The following is a 27,480-nucleotide window of genomic DNA, read 5'->3' as shown; positions in this document are numbered from 1 at the left end:
ATGGTTCACACATTGTAAGAACTTTGGTCCACATTCCTGCATCCTCAGAGTTGTGAAGAGATATCCCCATCTGATCCTATCAAACACCATCTCCACATCAAGAGAAACTGTGACAATGGTATTTGAGTTCCATTGCCTTTGTTCCAAAGTCGGAAGTAATTACCTCATATTGTCCGCAACATATCTACCCTGAACAAAGCCAACCTGCTTTTCATGAATCAACAGGTGTATCACCTTTTCTAGCTGCTTTGACAATGCTTTGACCAGGTTTATACAATCAATGTTGATCAGACCTATTGGTATGTAGTTAGCACAGTGTGTTGGTGATTTATATTTCTTCAATAGGAGAGTGATTAAGGCAGGTCTGAGAGAGTTCCGCCAGGTAGCAGACCCAGTGGCAGCTTTGCTAAGGAGCTTTAGGGCAGAGTCAGGAAGTATATGGTACAATTCTGTTGGTAGTACATTTTTTTCCAGGATATCACACCTGCCTGAGAGCCATATAGGTTTCCATAACCATTCCTAAATGCACGGCTAAATCCTTCTTGTGTCATTATTCATCTCTGTGTCCCTTTCATCTCTAATAGCCATAATGACCCTTCCCCTGTCCTCAGCCTTGAGTCTATGTTCAAGGAGGTGACTGCCCTGCTCTCCCTGTTCAAAGTATTTCACTTGCTTCCGGAACATGGCATATCCACCTTTTTCAGCTCATATTTGTTCTTCCTGAGCTTCTCCAGAAGAGTTTGATCTTTCGTGGCTGCATAGCAGTATTTGATATCTTGTGCTTCTTCTGATACACTTTTCATCTCCTTTTCCTTTCTTTTTTCCTGTAATGCCTGGCCATATTCATTATGACCTTCCTCATGTAAAAAGGCAATGGGCCTCATTACGACTCAGGCGGTAAGGGGTTTACGGCGGCGTAAACAGCGCCGACCCTTACCGCCTGATTCCGAGGTCCCTTAGCGCCATGGAGGTTTTAACACCTGCTTTTAGCAGGTGTTAAAATCCATGGCGCTAAGGGACCTTGATGTTAATTACGCCACCGTAATTTACGGTGGCGTAATTAACGCCTTCCCCACTCCCATTATGCCCTATGGGGCAAAAATGGGAATGGGGAAGGGTAAATGGGGATTGGGGACTTACCGCCCCGCCAACCTCGGAATGGGGCGGTAAGTCCGCCAACCACCATGGCGTAAACATAGTTTACGCCATGGTGGTAAAGGTACGACCCAGGCGGTAACTTACCGCCTGGGTCGTAATGAGGCCCAATGTTTCCCATATTATTAAACTAGATATACCTTCTGTTTGGTTTCACTTGACAAAGTCCTCATTCTCTTTAACAATTTCTCCTTTTTTTATTTTATTTTGCATTCGCTGGAACATGGACATGTTCATCCTCCAGAGGAACGATTTAACAAGCGTGTGTCTCAGAGCCAGACAGACAGATACCTGTGCATGGTCTGTCATGGCAGTGGTGCCAGTTGTTGTGCCATAACAACTTGAGGCCACTCAATCCAATGTCAAAAAGACATCTAGTCAGTCTTTGTCCTGCTCTTACCTTTTCTACCCCGACATCTCTGAGCTGGGTCGCTTGGAGTAGAGTGATGTTGCAAGACATACATTTCAAACGGGACACATTCTTGTTGCATTTTGTGGGGCTATTTTGCCCATTCACGTTTTATAAGACCAATGTATGTGTCTGATGGTAGAGATGTGGAAAAAGTCTGTCATGTTGGGACTGTGGGTAGAGATTACCGATAGGGGTTTGCACCAGTAAGTTGCATGTTATGCAAACTTCAACACCAAAAGACATGGTTGTCATTATGAGCAATAATGTTCCATATTAAAATGTAAGCCCAGTAAAGTTTAATAACACATTACAAGCTTTACATTTATTGAACTTGATCATAATGATTGGTTTGTTTAATTTGATCCCAATGGACATATAGGTTAGCAAGGTTTGGAATGAGAAAATGAAGATGTACAACCATACTAATGCAGCCATTATACTTTGGAGACAGCTGAAAAACAATCGATAACATATTATTTTAAACACGTGCAAATGTACAAAGCTATTACTTAATTTAGGCACAGGGTGTGCAATTCTTTAGGACTAAGTACACACATATTTGCTTTTCAATTCACTTGTTTGGCCTCTACCATCTAAATCCACTCTGGTTAATGGTAAAAAGATCAAATAAAACACCAATGTAGAGAGTAAAATTAATCAGCAAATGCAGAAGGAAGAAGGGGTGTGAAGAGAGCCTGGATAATGCCTACAATCGGATGTACCACTATGGCAGGCAACACAAGAAAAAAACAGCAAGAAAGTTCAGTGTCAGCATTACCAACCACTTCCCATACAAGGATTGTCAGTTATGAGTCCACATTACAAGATATGATATGTGTTTGCTCCCCCACCCCTCATGTGTGATACCACGACTTTCCCACAATAGCATGCAGGATGTGTTGTGCTTCTCTTCCCCTTCGGGTGTAGCTACAAGAAAGGGACCATAGTATCCATGATGGACGAGAGACACAAACACGATTCACTTGCATCCACATGTGCCATTCCGTCATCCAACCTCTCCGGGTTCTGAGAAAAAGAATGCAGCAGTGTCATAATATTTAGTGATTTCATATGAATTGTATTTAGGTGTTTACTCATCTACATGTGATTCAAACCAGTTGCATTTGAAATCATGGATGTTCGATGATACAACCTGGGAAAATGACCATTTATCTTTTTTGATGTACACTTTTATAGTTTTTTTTTTCAGAAATAAAGTTTCTGCCTGATTAACCGCATACATATGCAAATAGTATCCCATGAATATCATTATATGTTTATTTTTCTCATATGTATTCCCATACAACACTTTTATATTGATTTTCTTATAAGAATCGTATCCAAATCTTATAACATCTTGCAAAAATCCTATTTCAAGATGTTATAAGAATTCAATAAGTATTTAGGTGTCATATAAATTCTTTTAAAGTTTTTGTTATTGTTCCGAAAATCCCACTAGTTTCTTACAAGTCCTTATCGGAATCTCATAAGGAATAGGCTAAATGATTCAGTTTGTCTTCAAGTCCGAATCTATTTGAACAGTATCTACTAACAGAGTGACCATTGTACACATGTGCTGATGGCTAGTTTCTTTCTACAGCATCCAGAATCATCGAGAACATGGACACTTCGGTGGAGCCGTGCAGTGATTTCTATCAGTACGCCTGTGGCGGTTGGCTGAAAAAGAACATCATCCCAGAGACCAGTTCCCGCTACAGTAGTTTTGACATTTTAAGAGATGAACTCGAAGTTGTTTTGAAAGGTCAGTGAAACTTTAAGGCTTCCAGTAAAAGTCTAGAGCAGGTGTTTGGTTTCCTGCTCGGGATTTACTGCAAACAGCTCTTATCTTTAAAGTCACAGAATTACAAATTGCGCTGTTGATACAGATCTTTCCAGAGAAATGTTTCTTTCACTCTTCTTCCTGGAATATTTCCCTTTCTAAGGAATAAGGAAATACTCAGTGTCATTATGTGCTCTTCCAACTTGAAGCTTTGAAAACAAAAGCCGCACGTGTACGTAGTACACGCTGTTTTAAGGCACATGTTTCTCCTTACAATGATGTGTGGTCAAGACACACAGTGCAGATACTGTGATGATGATTTCAGTGTTATCAAGGGAAAGAAATGAATGTGGGATTCCTGCGGTCGATCAGGGGAGCGATGTACCAGGTCTGAAGTGGAGTCATGACAGGCAAGTTCCAGGCATCTAAAATAATATTGTGTTTTAGAGAGATGATTTGAAACAAGCACAAATCATATACTCATTCAACCTGACAATATAGTTGAGCAAAGAAAGGTATCATTCTTTTTCCATCCACAATGGATGCCTAAAATTAACATCATGCAGATTAATATGAGCCTAAGCTAATTGCCTCTGGAAAGAGACACTATGAAACACCTCATCAGAGTGTAAATACATCTACATACCACAGCAGAAAACTGATGTATACGATTTGGCTGTGGTATAATTCTTCGTGGACGAATTGACCGTGTCAATTTTGCAGAGAACACAATTTTGCCTTGGCCAAATCTGGCAAAACTTAAACCCCCCAAAGTCTGCAATACATACCCCACCTACCCTCTACTTACCTTTTTGGCGTCCACTTTCTTTTGACCCTGCAGCGTCAGTTCCGTCCCTCCTACGCGGGTCTCATCCGATGCCGCATGGTCCGCTTTTCTTTTTTGTTTTGTTTCCCGCCCCCCGCCTCCAAACCTCTGGAAGAGCGGGACACCCCTGCTGCCCCCAAAGGCCATCACTACCAAACATGGAGAGCGGGGGATAACCCCACAACCCCCGCTCCCCATGTTTGGTAGTGATTACCCAATCTGATCGTTTCGAATCGACCGAATTCGACCAGATCTACAATATGATCAGTTTGAAACGATCAGATTGGGTAAACCCAGAAAACAACTGGTCTGCATTACTAATCTGTACAGTGTACTTTAGAAAGGCACCTCTTGTACAATTGGTGATGGTAAGCATGGAATGGTGCTTTCACTGGTACCCAGAACGACCCCTGTAGTCCAGTTCCAGATTCAATGCTGTAATGCTTTTTAACAGGTAGAACAATAACATGTTGCACATTTAGGAGCAGCATTAGCAGTGCAGTATAATTTTAATATATAAAATGAAAAGCATAAATGATTTTGGATGAATCAGTTAGATGCTTGGAAAATTTACAAATCCGCTATTGTTGATGCTTTAAATAATCTTCTTTAACCAGCAGATAGCCGAGGCAAATAACAACCCCCAACCTTTTTTTGAAATTCTAAAATCCCAGAACCATCACAATCAGACTTCATCCTCTCTAACCAAGATTGCACACCCAATTGGCTTTCTAAGCAAAGGTATCAAAAGCCTGGGAAAAGATTAAGAGCGACCTTATCACGCATCTCTCTAACCCTTCCACCACGCCCCTGCCTGCTGCAGGGAAACACCCTAGTTTTCTCTTCTCTGCTGCTAGCATTCCCAAAATGATTAAACTCTTGGCCAACATACGGCCCTCTTCGTGCCCAAGTAACATACTTCCATCCAAATTAATTCTCGTGAAAAAGGAGATATTTGCTCCTTTTTTTATTCACTTTGTCAACTCTTCATTTAAATGGAAGCTAGTGCCCGCATCTTTCAAGATGGTCGCTGTCAATCCCTTGGTGAAGAAACCTGGCCTGGACCCTATTGATACTGAAAACTTAAGGCCCATCACAAACTGTAACTTCTTGTTAAAGAACTTGGACACGTTTGCAATCACCCAATATCAAGTATTTATAGAAAACAGACAAATCCTACACTCAAGACAGTCAGGTTTTAGAGCTTGTCACAGTACTGAGACGGCCCTTATTGATCTATATTCTCACATGTTTGAAATTACTGACAAGGGCAACACAGGTCTTCTGGTCCTGTTGGACCTGTCAGCTGCTTTTGATCTTTTAGATCACAAACACCTCTTCTGCACCCTCAGAAATGTAGGGCAATGCTGTGAGGACTCTATTACCTGGTTTCAGTAATGTCTGTCCCAACGAGTTTCTAGAATATGTTGGGGCAAAGCACGTTCCCTCCGTCACTCATTACCTGTGCTTTTCTTCTGCGGGCTTGTATATCCCGAATTCTCTCTAACCTGTACTTAAGACATCTCTGTGAAGTTCTGGAAAAAAACATTTTTACGAACTACGGTGATGACACCCAGCTTGTCCTCAAACTGTCAGGATCCTAAAACTAGACTCTACATATCTTAAACACACTTACACCAAGATTGAGTCTTGGATGAACCATCGCTGGATGTGGCTTAATGGCAATAAGACCAAACTCCTAATCTTTGATCCACCTCACGCAAGAAGTAACCTGCAAACTGACTATCAGTCCTTTGTCATCCATGACTGTACTAACCCTGGCATTGAAAAAGTAAAGACCCTAGGATCCCATCTGAACTCAGCTCTTAACGCTGACACTAATGCTAGCAAGATCTCCAGATCATCCTCATATCAAACTCCACCTGCTCAGGAATATTCACCCGTTTCTTTCAGAGACTAACTGAACCACCATCGCTTGTGCCACCATTCGTTCACACCTATATTACTGCAACGCACTGCTGCTTGGCACTTGCAAAGAAATCTGGCTAAATTGTGAATCACTCAGAATGACTCTTTACGTATCATCAAAGGTAAGTCTAGGAAAGACCACATATCCAGCAACCGGAAATCCCTTCACTAGCTGCCCGCCTCTGCATGTATACAATTTAAAGCAGCCTTGCTTGTCTACAAATGTGTCTACGGGCATGCTCCCACACATCTTAAGAATATGACTCCTTATCTCCCTGTAAGAGCTCTTCGCTCTTCCAATCAGGCACTAGTGATTCAACCTACCTTCAAACGTGCCAGTGGCTGGGGGAAATCGCTCCCAGTGACCTCAGCCCGACTGTGGAATTCTCTACCTTCGACCTTGAGAACTGAAACTAATCTGGTCAACTTTCGTTGTCAACTGAAGACTCATCTATTTGAGTAATTTTTCTTTTAGCATGGGTCATCGCGCTGGACTGTTCTGTCTTTCTGTTGACATAAATAAATTAATAAAGTACAAGCAAACAGACAAGGGCTTCCTTACAGTAACCTCAGCCCAAACACACAGTTAACCACCTGCAATAGGTGTGCAATAATACACAAGCTTCTCAAGCCTTTAGAAATGACTATGAATATGATATGATATGCGTCTATACACAAGTGTTTCAAGGTGTCACGAGGCATGGGAGGGGGAACAAAGGGAGGACAGACAACGATCCTACTAGGCCAGGTGCCATTCAGATTGCGCAAGTGCATGGGAAAGGAGGAAGGGGGAAAGTGCGGGGGGAAGGGGACGGGAACAGTGCAGTACATGGGCATGGAATAATAACAATAAGTAAAAGTAACGGCCAGCAAGTGGCAAGTGCAAAGGTAGGTTCCAACATCAGGTGTCAAGTGCTGGAAGTGGGACACTAGGGATACAGAAACAGTCACCAAGTGCGGGGGTAGCCATGCAGGCAGTGCAGGTGTGTGCAACTGGTGGTGGAGGGACCTGGGCCCCGGAACAGAGGGTGGCCAGGTAACCAGTGCAGATTCAGATTCAGCCAGGGGGGTCAGCAGGGGAGAAGAGGACAAAAGGCAGAAACGAAGAGAAAGGTTTTGAGGTGCTTCCAAAACCGGAGATGGTTCTCCTCAAGTTACAGGGAGGCAGGGAGGCTGTTCCAGCGGGAGGTCCCCGCCGAGGAAAGAGATCTACCACCAACTTGTTGCTTGGAGAAGCGACTGACCCTAAGGGAGTAGGAGGCGTATGAGCGAAGACTTCAAGAAGGAAGATATTTAGGAAGAGAGAGTTGAAGGTATTGAGGCCCCAGACCCCAGAAGGCCTTGTGGACAATGCAGAGGGTTTTGAACTTGATCCTCGTAGCCACTGGTAGCCAGTGAAGAGATTTCATTCCTGGAGAGATACGATCCCTGGGCTTGAGGCCAAGGACAAGTCTCGCAGTCCTGTTCTGGATGAGTTGCAGCGGGCGGAGAGTAGAGGCATGCAGATTTAGAAAGAGGCTGTTGCAGTAGTCCAAACTAGAGAGAAGCAGAGCTCTGGAGACAGTGAGCTTCTGGCGGAAGGAGAGGAAAGGGAAAATACCTCTGAGGAGGTGCAGCTGGTAGTGTGACTTCCTAGAGACGTCAGAGATGTGAAGAGAGAAGGAGAGTGTGGAGTAGAATATGACCGCAAGGTTTTTAGCCTTGCAGGTGGGAGCGGGAAGAGGGCCTAGCGAGGCCAGCCAGAGGGGGCGGGTGTGCCGATGAGGAGAATTTCAGTCTTACTGGCATTAAGGCATAGGTAATTGGCAGCACACTACTCCTTGATAGCAGACAAACAGTCAGAGATGAGAGACAGAGAAGAGGTGGCTGAAGGTAGCCTGAAAATGAGCTGCGTGTCATCCGCATAGCACTGAAAGTTGGGGCAGAAAGCAGCAAAGTGGTGGGCAAGAAGTGTCAGGTATAGGTTGAAAAGCCAGGGACAGAGGTTAGACCCCTGAGAGAGACCACAGGTAGAGAAAAAAGTTAGCGGAGAGGAAGGACCCAAGTTAGACCTTGGAGGGTCGGTCAGAGAGGAAAGAAGTCAGCCACAGCAGGGCGTGACCGGTGATACCCAGGTTATCACAGAGACATTTGATCAGGATGGCATGGTTGACCACGTCAAAGGCGGAAGAGAGATCAAGCAAGATGAGGACTCAGGGGGTGTTAGAATCCAGGTCGGAGAGCAGGTCTTCACGGATGTTCAGGAGAGCAGTTTCTGTGCTTCTAGCAGCTCTGAAGCCAGACTTATGGTCCTGAAGACAGCCAACAGATTCAGTGTGGAGATTAAGCTGGGAGATGGCCAGTTGTTCTACGAGTTTGCCCAGGAAGGTAGTGATGGAGATTGGGCCATAGTTAGCCAGACAGTAGATTTACAGCTAATCAATCCCAGTTGCAAAGCTCAGCACTTTTAAACAGGCCTCTTTAAGAGCTGGGTGGTTAAGGATTAAAACTCTTGAGTGCCACACCCTGATGTCTTTTATGCTTTACCTGCTTTTTTTTGCCTTGTACGGATCCTTGTCCATTTTGTACTTTTATGCCATCAATCCCCAGCTTGTGTTTAATTTCATTCATGTCTTTTCAGATATCCTTTCCTTTTATGCCTTCTTTCATGTCATGCCTTCTATGCCATGTATACCTTCCCATCCTTCTATGCCTTGCATGCTTTCTGTGGTTAGCACACCTTGTTTTGCTCTTTATGTCTTTCATGCCATGCAGGCCTCCCATCGCTTTTAAGCCTTGGAAGCCTTTATTGCAAATTATACCTTCTTTTGTATATTCTGCTTTCTGTGCCCTTTATGCCTTTAATGCTTTTTCTGATCACACTCCATTATGTACCTTCTTTGGCTAACACTAAAATAAACAAATTACTCCAGAGTGCAATCCTAGGGTAAACAAACATATTTCTTAACATATAGGCAAAATGTGGGTGTATCTTTTCATTTACTTTGTGTGTCTTTTCTTAAGTTTCATGGAGCATAAAAGTATGGCAGTAAAAGTAGTACTCCATTGTTACCACCATCTTTTAAGCTACAGCTTTTGTTTGATTTGGCAGTTGGATTTGTAAACTGGGGAGGAAATCCTATAGGTTCCTATGGAATCAGGCTGAGTTTTAGAACTGGCAAAAAAGCAGGCAGATGCCATAGAAATCCATTGTAAATGCAATCCACAACTATTTAAAACAGGAGCCATTTACACTTTTCCAATCATACAGCGACAAAGTAAAGTGCAATGGAGTTTTCGCTTGTCTTTCACAATTAACTTATCCACTGCCTAGAGTAAAGAATTAGTATTGCACTGAAGTGATCATTTCGCACAAAAGTGCAAATGGAACCAGTCCCCCTGGACACTTTCAACTTTGGGGGACAAGAACAACTTTATATTGTTTTGACTAGCTTGTCAAGTGTCTCTTTTCTTGTCATAAAACGTACAAAATATCTACAATACATGTAAAAAAACATTGGTCAAGCTGCCCTTGTAGTGTTATTCTTTCTACATAAGAGAGAAAAAGATCCAAGCTGACTGAATACATTAGAACTGTGATGGGTTAGTGCATAGAGGCTCCTTTACCAAGACCCATGGAGCATCAAAGAAGGTGCTAAATCAGGCCAATAGGTATTATTCCTGCCTCAACTCCTTCTTTGGCGATCCATAGGATCCTTGTTTTGAGGTGGTGTGGGGGACAAGAAATGGGCAAACTTAGTGCATCAGGTTTCCCTACTCCTCAAAGTGAATCATGATGTATTTTCATGCTTGCATTTCACCAATGGATTCCCCTTGAGCCCGTATTACTTTTCCACCTGATAAAAGCAGAGATTTCCATTCGAATCCATTGTAATTGCCTCCCAAAATCAATTATCGATGGAGGAATTAACACTTTTCAACGCACATAGTAAAAAAGTAAAGTCTAAAATCTGAAGAGAGGGGTTTTCACCTGTGTTTTACTCTCCACTTGTCCACTATACGGTGGAAATGATTAAAATTCCATGGAAGGGACTTTTTTGAACAAAAGTGCAAATGCAGTCTGTCCCCTCTATGCACTATTCACTTTGGGGAATATTACACCTTTTGAGTTTCTGCAGTGGGTCGATTGAGGCAGCGAAATATGATAGAGGTGTTTTTAATCGCAGGTAAGGTCCATGGCTAAAATGAGAGGGACAGGACAGTAGGCACATTCATTATTTTGACAATGTTATAGGATATAATTAACATGAGGACAGTTAAGGCTAGATTCTCAAAATATTGATCATCTTGAAATAGCACAGGGGCTGTGCTGTTTGTAAATGCGTGATTTTTCGAAATGCACAGGCCTCCTGATTCAGATGGCCTGTGCATTTCCAGGGGCTGTACCATAGCATAAATAATGCTCAGGCCCGTCCCTATTCATAAAATGGTGTCGGGAGGGCGCTCCTGGTGCTAAAGTATGACAGGCTCCAAGCACAACCTTTAACAGTCAGGAGTTATAAAAGGCATATTATTATGAAATGCAAAAGAAAATTGAACACATTTAAACATGTCTATCCCTGTTTGGGGGCTAGGAACACAAGTAGGACAGCAGAAGTTCACAGCATTGCTGTAACAGTTATAAAATACATGCATGAAAGGGTGAGATTGAAAGAGGCATATGTTTCCTTTGCGGTTTGTTTCTATACATTTGGAATGCGATTTAAAATGATCAGAAATGCCCCTGGATTTGCGCAATTGTGCAGCAGCGGTGCAGAAAGGCATCTGGATGTGATGTGCCATTCAGATGCCCATTGCGAATTCTGTGAAATTTAGTTTGGCACAAGTGAAGGGGATGTGCAAACCAAATCTCTTTCATCCACCTTTCTGTGATTGCTGCATCCTACATAATTAAGTTCATTTTTCACTCGCTACTGTAACTAGATGTTGCCCAGAATTCCTGGCTGTTTCTATTTCCTGCTTCCTTTGTTTGCTTCCTTCCATTGTCCCAAGTTGGTTGGCAGGGAATGTGGGAGGTGTATTGGTGAGTAATGACTAAGATTGCGTAATGTGTAATGATGCAGCAACCAGGCATGTTCTCCCGTTTCTAGTAAGGAATCCAAAGCAGAAGGATTAGGCAGTTCCCATCTTTGGCGATTGATGGCCACTACCTCATGTTTTGGCCAAGCTTAATCAAAGACATGTCTGAATAATGCATTTTCAGAAGCTTACTGAATACTGTTTATATTCAATGTTCCTTAAGGTTGGACTTGAACATGATCCAGAGATTTAAACATTCGATGTTGCATGTTGAGGGCTGGCTTGAACATTCTCAGTAGGTGAATTTGACAGTGGCAGCTGCTTTGGGCCAGATTATAGAAGCTTTGCACTAGTGCAAGTTTGCACGGTATTAGCACTAGTGCAAAGTTTGCCCTATTTCTAAAAACATTTCCAAATATTCGAAAAACCATTGCACCATGACATGTGCAAAATTGCCCTAGCCCTAGTGCAACAAAGATACATTTTCACTGTATTTTTGCACCAGGGCAAAGTTTGCCCTAGTGCTAACACATAATGGTATTAGCACTAGGGAAAACTTTGCCAAGGTGCAGAAATGCATCTTTTTAGCATTTGTTCAATTTTTGCCTTGCTGCCTATACCATGCCAGGCTGCGCTTCTCATGGTACAAGGCTTTTCTAATATTTACAAGTGTTTTCAGAACTTTGCCCTAGTGCTAATATCGTGCGATTGAACCAGTGCAAAGTTTATGTAATCTGGCCCCTGGAGTGCTTCTGGTTTTCTGGTTGCAGGTTCAATGAGAACCGTTGGACAAAGACGAAGCCCAGCTTCATCATAACAAAGGTATTGGACCCAAGGCAGTAGGCTCGTACCTGAGAATGTACAATGTGTGAGCCAGGCTACAGAGGAAGATGCATGTTTAAGTTGCATTTTTGGAAAAGGTAGCTATCCTTCACCCATTGTTGGATGGCTGTCTTCCATGTTCATTGTCTGGAGAAATAGGTGGTTGTGTTCCAAAATGAATCTTAACTATATAGATAATGCATGGCAAATTCATGAGCTCAATTATTGTCATTGGTGCGCAGTGGCAGCTATTAAATAGAACTGGCAATAAGGACGATTTCTGCGGAATACCACATTTCCAAGTTGTGGCTTTTGGGATGAAAGGACCCATGTTGATCAGATCCACCAAGAATGGTCTTATTTGTATTTGTTCCTTTGATGCCATACAAGATTGCAGGCTGGACAGTAGAAGCCGTGGAATAGTGTGGTCAATTGTGTTGTATACTGCTGAAAGCTGGAGGAGGATTATTGTTGCTGGCTTGATGTCTGCAAGGTTTTTTTTTAGTATCCCTTCTCTTGTACAGCAGAGCAGATTCCATTCTTTTGCCTTGCTGCAAACCCATTTGCTTGTCATGGAATAGTTGTTTCAATTCACTAAAACATTTAGGGCCTGATTCATGCAATTATTTTGCATGGTGCAAAGTGACTTTTCACTTCTGCAAAGTTACTTTGCACTGCCAACAAACACCCTGATTCATGGAACAGTGCCGTCACCGGGCATGGTGGCTGACAATGTAAAACAGAGCCAAATTTTAAAGTCTTCTCTTGGTTCACAAATATATCCACGTTAAGGCACCAATGTATCTATCCTCCTCTATCCAACTCTACAAGCCTTCTCGTAATCTCCACTCTGCCTCCTCAACTACACTTGTGGCACCTCGTCCTCCCTGTGCTTCCACTCACTTCCGCTCTTTTTCTCTTCTTGCTACACTTGCATGGAATTCTCTTCCTTGGATCTGAGAAACAGTCTACACTGATTTGTTTATAACCAAACTAAAATAAATCCTCTTGACCTACCTCTGAACTGCCTTATAGCTAAAATGTTTCCCTAGCCTCTGTCCTGCCTCTGTCCCTTACTTCCTCTAACTCCATTTCACCCATCATGGTCACAACCCTAAAACAGCTGGCCGTGTCACCTACCTGCACTTAAAAATGTCTAATGTTGGTTGTCCTTAATCTATGTATGCCACCCATGTATTGTCCCCAGTGACAGTTCTAGTTACTTCCCTCCACAATCTGCTCAGAATATCACTGAAACTCACCTCATTTTAAGAAGCTCACTGCTTCCCATCAAACCTGATTTCTCTATTGTATGTATGCATGTATGCATAAAGACTTGTAGAGCTCAGCTATGGTCCGAAGGCATCAAGGCGCTAGCACACAACTTTTAGGGGACAAAAGGCTACTCATTCAGATCTCAAAAAGATAAGTCTTCATATTCCTCTGAAACTGAAGGTGATCAACAGTATCACGAAGATCTGTCGGTAGTGAGTTCCACATTGTCAAAGCCAGTACAGAGAAAGATCATCCTCTTGCTCGTTTACTATGAGTGCTATGCAGAATTTGAGAGGAGGGCCGGAGTAGTATGTCTGGTTTATATCGAATAGGTTTAGAGCTAAGGTATTGTGCGGCAGTACCATGAATGACGTGGTGTACCAAGCAAAGCATTTTAAAATTAATTCTGCTGCCAATCGGAAGCCAGTGCAGCTGATGAAGCAGGACCAGAGAATGCAAAATCCTCTGTGATATTAGAGCCAATCGTGCTGCCGTGTTGAACTTTCACCAATACTTTCAGCTTAACAAAACCAAGCTGGCGCACAGAGGAAATGTGGGCTTCCCTAGATCCAGACACAAGCATTTTCACTCCTAAACTCTTAACCGACAAGGCCATAAAGAAGCAGGCCAATAGTCAACACTCCATGAGGCCCCAGTGGGAGAACAAACTACTAGGACTTCTGTTTTATTACCATTAAGCTTTACCCAGTTCCTGGCCATCCAATCTCCAATGCCAGAAAGGTAGTTACTCAACTTAAAAGGAGGGTCGACCTCTGGGGCATTTAGACAAAATAATATCTGTGTGTCATCGGCATAGGTGCAAACGGTCCCTCCATGGTCAGGAATGAGATTCGCCAGGGAACGCATGTAAAGGTTCAAGAGCAGGGGGGATAAAGACGACTGCTGTGCTTCATGAAACTGCAAGTCAATAGTGGGGATTTAAATGGGGAAAGTGACACTGCCTGAAATTGATCAATCAAGAAGGATGAAACCCATAGGAGTGGAGAGCCAATAATACCAATCCCTTCCTAACTCTGAAAGAGTATCTCAAGATCAGCAGTGTCAAAATCCATGGAGAGGTTAAGGCGAATCAAAACTCTGACCTTTGTGATCCTGGAGCAAAGCAATGTCATCAAAGAAGGACATCATCACAATCTCAGTACTCATTAGAGGGCGGAATCCAGACTGAAATGGGTGAAGATGGCTGTGGACCTCAAGAAATTGAGAGAATTGAGGAGTAACAATTGCCTCCATCAACTTCCTGAGGAATGGCAGGAGAGAGATGGGTTAGTAGTTCTCAGCCAAAGAGGGCTCAAGATGGGTCTACTTCAGTATTGGGGAGACGATTGCATGTTTTAGGCCCTTGGGAATTAACCAAGTCAAAAAGGAGTGGTGTAGGGCAGCTGTAAATAAAGCACCTTTGTGATCAAATGTGCATTGGTCCTCCCTGTATATAAATGCATACATAAACAAATAAACAAACATCTAGTCAGAAGTAGCCTCAAAACTCTCATCTGCAATATCAATATCACCCAAACGCATAGACTGCCTTCTGTGCATGGGACCTCTTTTCCACCAGAATGTAATTATCACACCAGCTGAATAAGGAGAACAGAGGCATTCCAAATAAGCATACCATCTGCAATTCTACACTCCCAGTTCAACATAACGTGTCTGCTGCGTACATTTCCACAATTTAAAAACATGCACTTATAATTCAAACTCTGTAAAGTGGAAGTAGAGGTACCCATTGATACATTCTTTCATGTACAACACTTTGGGACTTGTATTCATTTTGAGTGTAAGATCACTTAAGTAGTGATATATCTTTTTTTTTAATGCACCATTTTTCCAAACCTGGAAGTATACAGATCATATTTATATTCCAAACACTGATCAACTGAAACTATAGTAGTGCTTACATATAGCTGAAATATTTAACAACTTAACCTAAACATACTTTTATTTTCTACCCGGATCCAAGCTATGTTTCGCATTTTGGTACAATCAATGGCACCTTTCATTGCATAACCAAATAGATAATTGGATAGTAGTTCCAATAGAGGCGCAACATTCCTTTCATTATTGACAATCTACTAGTCCCGACCCCATGCGCGTTGTCAAAATGAATGCAGTGTCTAGGGTGTTTTATTTGTCCTCAATTCAAACAAGGCTGGAGAAAAATGCTCCTCAGAACATTCATTCATGGTTCATGGTTTAGGCTAACAAGGAAGCTCAGAGGGCAAATGCACCTCTACAAATCAAAGGTTCATTTCACCAGGTCAACTCAGCATACATTTCTACCGAAGTCGTTAAAATGAGAACTTTTGAGTCGGGGTAAATGAAAGATCTGGTATATTCTATTATGTTGTCTAGTGAAACATTTCTACCACAATAATCTCTTTGCTGTCAATGGTACAAACTTGCTATTGCATCACTCAAACCTCATTGTAAAGGAATCAACCTACGGCCATATTATAGATGTTGCTCGTTTGTCAGGTACTTCTGAGCCATTGGTAATACATTCTGAACTGGTTCAGGGATGTTTCGGGAGGACATTTGCCCTCACTGTCCAGTACAACATGGACATTGCCTCTGAGTGATCGTTGCAACATTGCAAAATACCAGAGCAATGTTTGTTATCTGGTGCCAGATTATTACCCGTTTAATATATGGAGGCTAGTTTTCAGCTGCTGAGATTGTCATTGTGGGGAATTAAAGAGTCTTGCTTCCAAAACCAAGACATTAGCATCTACCCTTATGGAGTGATGACTGGTAAATTTTTTAGCTGAAGGGGCATAAATATATGTGCCTAAAATGTGGGAGCGAACGATCACAGTGAGGCAGACCGAACCAGACAGGGGTGTTGGGGGTTTGAGGGGGTTCTCCCCCTGAGAACATTTTTTTAAATGAAGGGTTAAAATGGTGCATTTCACAGCACTTTCTATGAAATAATTGATAAAAAGCCACACAGTTTGAAATCAATTGTGTATGGTTGCACATGAACACACCCAGTAGATGCTAGTTACCAACAGTGCACAGAACCAATTGTCCAATGCATGTTCATTATGCCTTTGCCACAACATGTGCTAGTACATAACATCTTTTGTTGCTGGTAGTGCCCATGCATGTCCATGCATGTTGCACACATGTATATCAGTATTACCATTTGAGGACTCCCAACCAGTAAAAAATGCCATACCACAGAAAGAAAGTATTTCCAAACTGGCTGTCCCAAATAGAGCATTGTACTAAGTAATAAGACATATCATGTTTCCTTTACCCTTGATGCACAGTTACTGTAAATCAAGGGCAAAACATGATAAGTGTTGATATTACCTGAAGTGAGTGGTCTACATTGAATGTCGGCCAGTGACAACACTTGTCATGTTTGCTTTACCCTTGATGCACAGTAACTGTGCAGCAAGCGTAAAGCAAATACGAGTGTTATTATGTGGATAGACAGGTGAACATTAAATGTAGGCCAGTTTAGCCAAATCATGTTTGCTTTACCCTTGATGTACATTAACTGTGCATCATAGGAAAAGCAAAGATAAGTGTTATTAAATGGATAGGCTGGCCTACATTCAATGGAGGCCATCCTATCCACATAATAATACTTCCATTACCATGTTGCTTTATCCTTGATGCACGGTACTGTGTGGATGAAGGGTAAAGCAAAAAAAGAATGCGATGATCAAAGCAGTCCTCACCCCTAAATGTAGGGGCCCTAGAGTGGGGGCTGACACACACATGCAATGTATCCAAACGTTTCCACCAGCACATTCGTACACAACAAACACCAACATACATCTATATATATGCACACATACAATGCATACATACACAATAAAAAACAAATATACTCACCTTACATGTATGCATACACATGTGCCCATGCAGCCACTTGGAAAACAGCACGGCTCTCACCTCCTTTCGGGATGTGGACATGCTGCCTGACAGGAGAGGAGGCCTCTCCTGTCAGTGTGTTTACCTTGTAGGTCATTGCAATGTCAGCATGCTGACCAACAGGAGAGACCTCCTTATTTGTCAGCAAGTGTGTCTACACTGCTGGTGTAATAATGAGAGCCGAAGGGGCCAGTCTTCCGAAGCCCCACTGACTGTCATTATTTGCTACTATGTTTTCTTCTGAGCCAAACCAAAATTCAAAAAGCATAGCCGGGACAGCACCCCTGCTTAGAGGCAACCAGCACAGCCCCCCATGCAAATAAAGCGTATGGGGTACTGTGCTGCCTGTCACTTAGGCGAGGTGGAGGCCTGCATTGCCGCACAGTGACAGAAATGGACTTTTAAGTGCTTCTTTTCTGAGGATAGAATGGTGGGTATATCATGGAGTGCCATGGAACATGCAAGAAGACTAGACCCCACAAGTGTGGTTTACAGTCTTATTGTTTTCAGTGCAACAAATGGGTAACAAAGACATTTCAATCGGGAAAGTCTTGCGAGTGCCCAAAAACAGTCTCTTAACCCTTCCTCTGAGGGTGGCTTCCACTCCGTGCCAATCAGCTAGATGCAGGATTTCGTAGCTTTCTAGCAAGAAGAGTTATCCTTCAAGTCTGAGTCTAACTTGATCCCTTGGAACCTCTCCAGGATACACATCTCTGTCATCTCCACCAGGTTTAGGTACAGCTCAGGTTTCTTGGTGTCTAGGAGTTGGAGCTAGGAGACTCTACCACCAGCCTCTACTCTGCAGGTCCCTTCTACAGCTTCAGGTTTGCACTCTGGGTTGTTTCTTTTCTTAAGCACTTCACTATTCTAAACTCCCTGAATTTGTTTTGTACATCCTCCCTCCTGTGTTGGCTGTCTTATGTCAACCTAACCTCCTTGTTCATTCCACCTCTTTCTAGATTCACAACTATCTCCTCAAGTTGTTAATGCCTCCTCCTATTACATCTCTTTGCGACCATCTTGGTTTTCATAGGTGTGTATGGGGTGGCTGGGAGTGCAGTCTCTGAAAAAAACAAAAACAGGAGGCATTTGGCGGTCAGGTAAGTAAAGTTAGAGAGGACTTTGGGTGCTTTCACAGTTATTTTAAAGTTTTCAATTATATGTGTTTTGTTCCTGTGTGTTTGTGGGTTACAGACTTTTTAAATGGATCCACAGAAACAGAATGGTCTGCACACATTTCAGAACGTGTGAAAGGGTGTTTGTGGATTGGTAGGCCCCGACCGGCTTGTTAAGCACTTCCTTATTGAGGACGGTCACATATGACTAATGACCCTGCAGACCAGATATGTCCTTGACATGATCAAAGCGTTGGAAGGAGGAGTTTGCACCAAAATCGTGCCATCATGTTGCACATTCAAATCTTCTCTAATGACGAGAATGGGACCTTGACAGAGGCTATAACGTTTCTGACGAACCTGTATAAAAAGATGGAAGATGAGACAGAGGACATTATAGATGACGGTTAGTTTGCTTCAATATTCTCTTGGATTCCGCAATGGAGGGCAAACCTCTTCAAGGTTCTTAGAGCAATATTGGTCATGGTGATGTTTGGATTCTGTGTGATCACGATAATAATTGCCCAATACAAATACATAGAAAAGAAAGCAGTAGGCATATAGATTATGATGGATGTTGAATCTGGGTTTGGACCCAAGGAATTGACTGATGAAAGAAGTACGTGGGACGATGGGTCTATTGTAATCGAATGGACAGTGCAAATACATGACCTGTAGTGTGGCTGAACATGTCAAATTAGCCAGCACCGTGAAGGCTGTGATGAAGATCTGGACTCCAAAGAAGCACCTCTTCAAGAGAAAATATCAAGACGTGGAGACCATTGAAAAGGTGGTCGATGATTCCACCAGAGGGGGGAGTGTAGAGGAGCAGCTGCATGCCTCTGCAGGAAATCCCACCCCCTAAATCCTATATCTTGGAAGCCTGAGATTGTGCCTTGCTTGAGACCAGCTTTTGTGACCATGCCATGGGTGATGAGAGACGCTGAACTAATCGGGTGGGGAGATAAAGTCAAGACCACCTCCTGGCACCTGGGTCTGAGCTTACATGCTGCTAAGTGAACCGAATGTTCCAGACATGGCACGAGCATGCCAAGCAATTATAGAGGGCTGTATAATGAAGGGCCTTGATATACCGTGTATTTAATAGTGTTGAAGATAACATTAGAGGTAGGCATAAGTTGTCCACCTGACAGTAGATAGCCAATCACAATCAGACCCCTTATAGAAAGTATACTTGGATGTTCCCCTTGACCGTATCACAACCCCTCGTAGGTTTTTCTCATTTTCCACATAGTATGACATCACGTCTGACATATTTTTTGTAAAAAAGGATGTTTTTATGTGAAATTCAGAGAGCTCAAGCATACATCCGTAGATGTCTCTTGTAACTCCCTGTTTTAGATAATTGTTAATAAAACAACAACCTTTGCCATGTTCCTGAGTTGGTTCAATTATTTGGTGTCAGAGTTATTCTGCATCCCCATCTATTGCATGCACGATATCCAAAGGGCCATATGCTCAGCTGATTAGCATGTGTTTGGCTCACCTAAGCAATTGAGATGGCTGTCAATAGCAGTGGAAGGCATTCTTCATGAAACATTGAGGAATCTCATTTATTTGAATGACTCCCAGTGCAATAAAATAGTGTTTCCAAATACCTCGCATTGGGCAGGCATTCTTTTTGAAGGTTTAAATAGGGGTGGGTTTTAGAAATCTTTTATTCTGTGGGATAAGATTGCCTTAGACCGGTGTCAAGTAGATAAGGAGTGCCATTGCACTTTTTATTAACAATTGAGGAAACAAGCAGATGACTGTTGGTAGGGTAAGTAAATACCACATTCTAGTTTCCCTATTTTGCCTGGTTGAGGTTATATCTTAGCATAATTGACCTAAAAACATTTGACGTAAAACATTTGATCGAATGCCTTTGACCTTTTTATTCATTCACATTTAATTAAATACATATATGGGGTGGGTAAGTGTATAGATTAGGTTGACTGGAAGTGACGGGGGTTTGCTGGTGGTCTCCCCCTGCATTTTAGACTGAATAAATGTCAAATAAATTTGAGCAAATGTGATTAGATCAAATGTTTTATGACAAATAGACCCAAACCATGTTAAGCAATGCAGTGTGCAAGTCGGTCGCCCTGCATCTTCTGCAGTCATGATCTGATGGAATTCTTTATGCCTGAAGTTCCAGCTGTGCGGCAGTCTCTTTCCCAGAATAGACCCCAGCAGAAATAGCTAACAATAGAACATTGAAAATGGATGATTAGAGTGCATTCCCAAACCTTACCACAGACTATCAACAATGTATAAAAAGCATTGATAAAGACAATGGGCCTCTTTACGAGTCCAGCGGTAGCCGTGCTGGAAAAAATGGCATGCTGCCGCCTGACCCACAATACCATTCCGCATCTGTGATTGCCGGAATCACCGGGGCATTACAACTCCGGTGACCCAGTAATTCTGGAGGCAGAATTCCGTAAATCCCCATTCCCATGGGGTCCCATAGGACTCCATGGGGATGAGGACAATGGAAACACTGGTTCCGTCAATGACGGAGCCGGTGTTTCCATTTCCGTCTGAAGGCGGGTGGCGTTACTCCCGCCAGGTCAGACCTGGCGGGAGTGACACCTACCGCCTGCGGAATTCGGAATCGACCGGTCCGGAAATGGTGGCGGCGGATTTACCATCACGTTGTTTCCGGACCGACAGGGTCATAATGAGGCCCGATATATTTGACTCACATATAGACATTGGTATCATGACACCTAACATTCGCCAGCTATTGCTATGAAATGCCCTCGAACATCCATCATTTGGCAGGCACTGACATAATATGATTTGACACTAATATATCAAGTACGTCCATGATATATCAGGTAATGGCATCATATGCCCAAATATTCGTAGCAATTCAATATTTTGGGGTGAAATTCAATCTCAAGGGCATACACCTTTTTCAGGTATTGCCATCAAATGCCAAATATTTGCACCATTGAAATCCAATTCCCAAGTACTGAAACCATTGTCAAGGATAATAATAGTTAGCGTAGAAATGAACGATACTTGTATGTCCAAATAGCAAAGTGGTGTCAGGATAAGCAATATCCAGTTAGCATAGCACGTTCAACACAGAAGAGGGATGACTGGAGGGTTCTGAATGAAACAGAAACCCTTTGCAAAGTTCTGGGCAACTTTGCAAGCCATAATCTTTCAGCCCAGCATGTTATTGCAGAAGGGGAAAATCCCATATGCACATAAGGATTAGGCCCACGTCAACAGGGGGAAGCCAAGCAAAATGGTTAGGTCACATCTCTTCTGCATAAGGCCACAAGCAACCCCAACAATATTTGGACAACATTTGTTATCACCAGTAAGGTGTAGCTTGGGTGTCTGGACCTGGAAATCTTGGTACAGAGGTCGGGGCATAACTGTCCCATACAAAACAGTGATTGAGGGCTTTGAATACATGAGAAACTACGTGCAAAGCTCTGGACAACCCTCCAGACCATATTTATTTGGTTCTATGTCCCTTTGGTGACATTCGTTTTTTAATGCAATTTTTACAGAAAAAATTACATTCAACAGAAACCTAACTGAATCTTATTTTTTTTATATTTGGGGGGGGGTCCCATGCCAGCCCACCTTTCCTATATTTATAACCTTTCTCCTCCCTCCTCCCCACCCATGTTATCGACATACCCCCCACCCTATATAGTTCGATGAGTTTTATTGATGTAATTTGTTCAGTAAAAGTTACATAGGAACAACTGGTGTGGATGAATAAACGCGATACCATTTTGTTAGCCTTCATGCCTTTACAAAAGGGAAAGACCACATAGAAGTGGGGCTTTGTTTCACATCAAAATGGGCAGTCCATCTGAAACTGCTTAGTCACATCCTTTCTGCATGAGACACGAGTGACATCAGACATGTTTTGACCTTTTTGGGCCTCGGCATTGAGATGCAGCTTGGGTCTTGCTGCGGAAGCCCACATCTCATCACCAACAATCCAATGGGGTGATCCGCAGAAAAGGTAGAAACGGGTTTATGGTCCATACAGATGTACAGAGGGGTGCCAGGATAATTAATTTCCCTGTCTAAAAATTAAGACCCCCCATGCACAGAAAACCCAGGATTTGAATGCAGTTTTACACAATGAACTCCATACAGAAAATTCAGTATAATACATTAAGGGCCTAATTCACAAAGTATTTTCCAACCGGTTTTGCCATTATGAACTGCTTCTGTGAAGTAGGTTAAATTAACAATGGACTTCCGGACAGTACATATTGGTTTCATGGCTTTACAGGAGCATCCAAGCTTGATGCAATACCGCTTAGTCCACCCACATAAGATAGACCACTTCCTCTCTGGGAGTTTTCCAACACACCTAATGGTATGGAAACTGCGGGCTCAGCAGTCAAATGTTTCCTATACCGATTTCAGGCAGCTAAACCTGCTGTCATGATCTAATGTGGGTCGTGCAGGTAGGCTCACCTGGGCATCAGACTGTGGCTTTCCTTATATGCACACAGCGTTATGGGCACTGTGCGCTTGCCAACCAATCACTATTTAGTCTGCATCTTCACCCCCTTAACATGGCTCTGGCATCTGCGTCACTGAAACAATGAGGACTGCTGTTCTGCACTGTCCAAGGATCATGTACAACCTCAGACTGAAAGTAAAATGGAAACAGTTTTCACAGTCTCTATGTATGTCAAGCTCAGGACCTCAACCCATCCTACTCGGGCTGACAAATTCAGCTCAGAAGTGATGTCTGGAGGGTTCTGGACGAACGAAACATCACTGGCAGAGCAATGGGCACCCCTCCAAATCATTGTTTAATAGCATGCCGTGCTACTTCAGAAGGGGGAACCCACATGCAAATCAGGCTTGGTGCTGCCACAAAAGCAACAGACCACTAGGCCACATCCTTTTTGCACAAGATCACAAGCAACCCCAAACAAATTTCGGTCTCACTGAGCCTTGTGGGTGAGGCGTAGCTTGAGGTTCTAGGCATTTCACGCTTGGGACTGAGATGTGGGCATTCCTGCTCACTCTGGGTGGCAAATGCGACACATAAGAGTGATGTCTGGATGTTGCTGATGTTAGCATAGCTCAGTCCAATTCTACTGTGCCCAATTAGGTCATTAAATCTGTCTTATATTTTGCCCAACTAGCAGAGTGATGCCATATGTTATTCTACCCACTAATAGCAGCAGTGCTGGATTCCATCTAGACCAGCTAGCCCAGAAAGGTCACATTCCAATATTCTTGTTTATCACAGTAAAGCCTCCTAGCATTATGTCCAGAAAGCATAGTAATCCCAGATTCCAGTATGCTCAGTTAGCACTTCAATATTGGAGTTAATTATAGCTTTGCATGTGATGCTAGGCCAGTGTATGTGCAGTGGTGCAGACTTTGCATGTGTGTGTGTGCTTTTGTGTGTGGTTTTGTGTGTAGTGCTATGATCAGTGAGTGCAGTGGTGGGATGGCATATGTATTTTCAGGGGTGTGGGCGCTGAGTGTGAGTGCTGGTGTGACTGCATGTGTGTATAGGTATGTGTGCAAGGCTAGTGATTAGATTTGTGTGTGCGTAGCTGAGCTTAGAGATGTGTACGTGCTCACTGTTGCAGTGGTGGAGTGGTCTTTATGCAATGCGTGTTGCTGATGTGTGTGTATTTCTAGATGCTTCAACTGCACTTTATGGGATAACTAACATACATATTTGTGAACTCAATAAGGACAATAGCTTATTTTTTTAGGTGCTTCACAACAGAGAATCTCCCAGTGGGTTAGATTCTGCCTTACTTTGGTAATGAAAATCAAAATGGTTGCTAGAACTTTTGTGACTGGGGTTTCCCCCTTCACAGGACAATGGATGCAACCCAATGGATATTGGGAAAAACAGCAGGGTTGAAATCACAAAAAAACAAATCACAAATAGGGGAAAGAGAAGAAAATCCTTACACAGCACACTGCTAATGTTCAAAGGTACACATTTGAAGGATGCTTAGCAGTGTGGCTGTAAATACAGAAACTTTGCACTTTGCATAGTGCAACACACAAGTTCGTTCAATGCACTTTTGCACCAGAGCAATGTTTGCTCTAGTCATGGTCATTTTCCTTAGGGCAAAGATGCTTTGAAAGAATATAATGCCCTTATATGTTTGCCCTGCTGCTCACTGCACATTCACCACTGCAAAGTTTCTGCAACACCGCCCTGTGAGTTTATGCATTTAGGGGAACGTTTTTTGTTTTTTTTTTAATAGGAAAGCAAGCATTTTTCCCACCCAAATGGGCAAACAAAATGTTAAAAGAGTTGAGCTGTTGACCACTGTGCAAAGAGAAGTGAACATGTAACTTTTCAGTTTAACTGTGACACTTCAGTTGAAGATGAAGGCTGATGCATATTTCCATACGGTTAAAATAGAAACTATATTTCAAATTGGTATTCATTATGACAACCCTGATACATTAATTTTGATGAACAATCTGTGATTGCGTCTTTCCGGCTGTCATGCGGTAAAGCAATCATCTAGTGGTATGTTCATGTAGTGGGAGAGATAAAGGCAGGGACGTGCTGTGCGGTGGGAATTGTGGTATGTTCATGTAGTAAGAGGAGATAAAGGCAGGGATGTGATTGCGGTGGGAATTGTGATATGTTCATGTAGTAAGAGGAGATAAAGGCAGGGATGTGATTGCGGTGGGAATTGTGGTATGTTCATGTAGTAGGAGGAGATAAAGGCAGGGACGTGCTTTGCGGTGGGAATTGTGGTATGTTCATGTAGTAGGAGAAGATGAAGGCAGGGACGTGCTTTGCAGTGGGAATTGTGGTATGTTCATGTAGTAGGAGAAGATGAAGGCAGGGACGTGCTTTGCAGTGGGAATTGTGATATGTTCATGTAGTAAGAGGAGATAAAGGCAGGGATGTGATTGCGGTGGGAATTGTGGTATGTTCATGTAGTAGGAGGTGATAAAGACAGGGATGTGCTTTGCAGTGGGAATTGTGGTATGCGGGAATTGTGGTATGTTCATGTAGTAGGAGAATAAAAAGGCAGGGACGTGCTTTGCGGTGGGAATTGTGGTATGTTCATGTAGTAGGAGAAGATAAAGGCAGCAACGTGCTTTGCGGTGGGAATTGTGCTATGTGGGAATTGTGATATGGTCATGTAGTAGGAGAATAAAAAGGCAGGGACGTGCTTTGCAGTGGGAATTGTGGTATGTTCATGTAGTAGGAGGAGATAAAGACAGGGACGTGCTTTGCAGTGGGAATTGTGGTATGTGGGAATTGTGGTATGTTCATGTAATAGGAGAATAAAAAGGCAGGGACGTGCTTTGCGGTGGGAATTGTGGTATGTTCATGTAGTAGGTGGGGATAAAGGCAGGGGCGTGCTTTGCGGTGGGAATTGTGATATGTCCATGTAGTAAGTAGGAGAAGATAAAAGCAGGGACGTGCTTTGCGGTGGGAATTGTGGTATGTGGGAATTGTGGTATGTTCATGTAGTAGGAGAATAAAAAGCAGGGACGTGCTTTGCGGTGGGAATTGTGATATGTTCATGTAGTAGGAGAAGATAAAGGCAGGGACATGCTTTGGGGTGGGAATTGTGGTATGTTCATGTAGTAGGGGAAGATAAAGGAAGGGACAGGCTTTGCGGTGGGAATTGTGGTATGTTCATGTAGTAGGAGAAGATAAAGGCAGGGACGTGCTTTGCGGTGGGAATTGTGCTATGTGGGAATTGTGGTATGTTCATGTACTAGGAGAATAAAAAGGCAGGGACATGCTTTGCAGTGGGAATTGTGGTATGTTCATGTAGTTGGAGAAGATGAAGGCAGGGACGTGCTTTGCAGTGGGAATTGTGGTATGTTCATTTAGTAGGAGAATAAAAAGGCAGGGACGTGCTGTGCGGTGGGAATTGTGGTATGTTCATGTAGTAGGAGAAGATAAAGGCAGGGACGTGCTTTGCGGTGGGAATTGTGGTATGTTGATGTAGTAGGAGGAGATGAAGGCAGGGACGTGCTTTGTGGTGGAAATTGTGGTATGTGGGAATTGTGGCATGTTCATGTAGTAGGAGAATAAAAAGCAGGAACGTGCTTTGCGGTGGGAATTGTGATATGTTCATGTAGTAGGGGAAGATAAAGGCAGGGACGTGCTTTGCGGTGGGAATTGTGGTATGTTCATGTAGTAGGAGAAGATAAAGACAGGGATGTGCTTTGCAGTGGGAATTGTGGTATGCGGGAATTGTGGTATGTTCATGTAGTAGGAGAATAAAAAGTCAGGGACGTGCTTTGTGATGGGAATTGTGGTATGTGGGAATTGTGGTATGTTCATGAAGTAGGAGAATAAAAAGGCAGGGACGTGCTTTGCGGTGGGAATTGTGGTATGTTCATGTAGTAGGAGAAGATAAAGGCAGCAACGTGCTCTGCGGTGGGAATTGTGGTATGTGGGAATTGTGATATGGTCATGTAGTAGGAGAATAAAAAGGCAGGGACGTGCTTTGCGGTGGGAATTGTGGTATGTTCATGTAGTAGGAGGAGATAAAGACAGGGACGTGCTTTGCAGTGGGAATTGTGGTATGTGGGAATTGTGGTATGTTCATGTAATAGGAGAATAAAAAGGCAGGGACGTGCTTTGCGGTGGGAATTGTGGTATGTTCATGTAGTAGGAGGAGATAAAGGCAGGGACGTGCTTTGCGGTGGGAATTGTGATATGTCCATGTAGTAGGAGGAGATAAAGGCAGGGACGTGCTTTGCGGTGGGAATTGTGCTATGTGGGAATTGTGGTATGTTCATGTACTAGGAGAATAAAAAGGCAGGGACGTGCTTTGCAGTGGGAATTGTGGTATGTTCATGTAGTAGGAGAAGATGAAGGCAGGGACGTGCTTTGCGGTGGGAATTGTGATATGTTCATGTAGTAGGGGAAGATAAAGGAAGGGACGTGCTTTGCGGTGGGAATTGTGGTATGTTCATGTAGTAGGAGAAGATAAAGGCAGGGACGTGCTTTGCGGTGGGAATTGTGCTATGTGGGAATTGTGGTATGTTCATGTACTAGGAGAATAAAAAGGCAGGGACGTGCTTTGCAGTGGGAATTGTGGTATGTTGATGTAGTAGGAGGAGATAAAGGCAGGGACGGTCTTTGCGGTGGGAATTGTGGTATGTTGATGTAGTAGGAGGAGATAAAGGCAGGGACGTGCTTTACAGTGGGAATTGTGGTATGTGGGAATTGTGGTATGTTCATGTACTAGGAGAATAAAAAGGCAGGGACGTG

General features: G+C 43.0%; 1 protein-coding gene across 4 annotated transcripts in view; it reads left to right on the top strand.

Moving 5' to 3' along the window:
* Positions 1 to 27,480, top strand: part of MME (membrane metalloendopeptidase) — a 589,667-nt gene that overhangs the window by 197,803 nt on the left and 364,384 nt on the right. For all 4 annotated transcript variants that reach the window (XM_069618415.1, XM_069618414.1, XM_069618413.1 and 1 more), the window contains exon 4: positions 3,168 to 3,329. In XM_069618415.1, the coding sequence (XP_069474516.1) occupies positions 3,168 to 3,329 (162 nt within the window). The remainder of the gene's footprint in view (positions 1 to 3,167; positions 3,330 to 27,480) is intronic.

This window comes from Ambystoma mexicanum, chromosome 10 (assembly GCF_040938575.1).
Source record: "Ambystoma mexicanum isolate Mex_15411 chromosome 10, UKY_AmexF1_1, whole genome shotgun sequence".
Classification (NCBI taxonomy): Eukaryota; Metazoa; Chordata; class Amphibia; order Caudata; family Ambystomatidae; genus Ambystoma; species Ambystoma mexicanum.
This window is presented reverse-complemented; position numbering and strand designations above follow the sequence as displayed.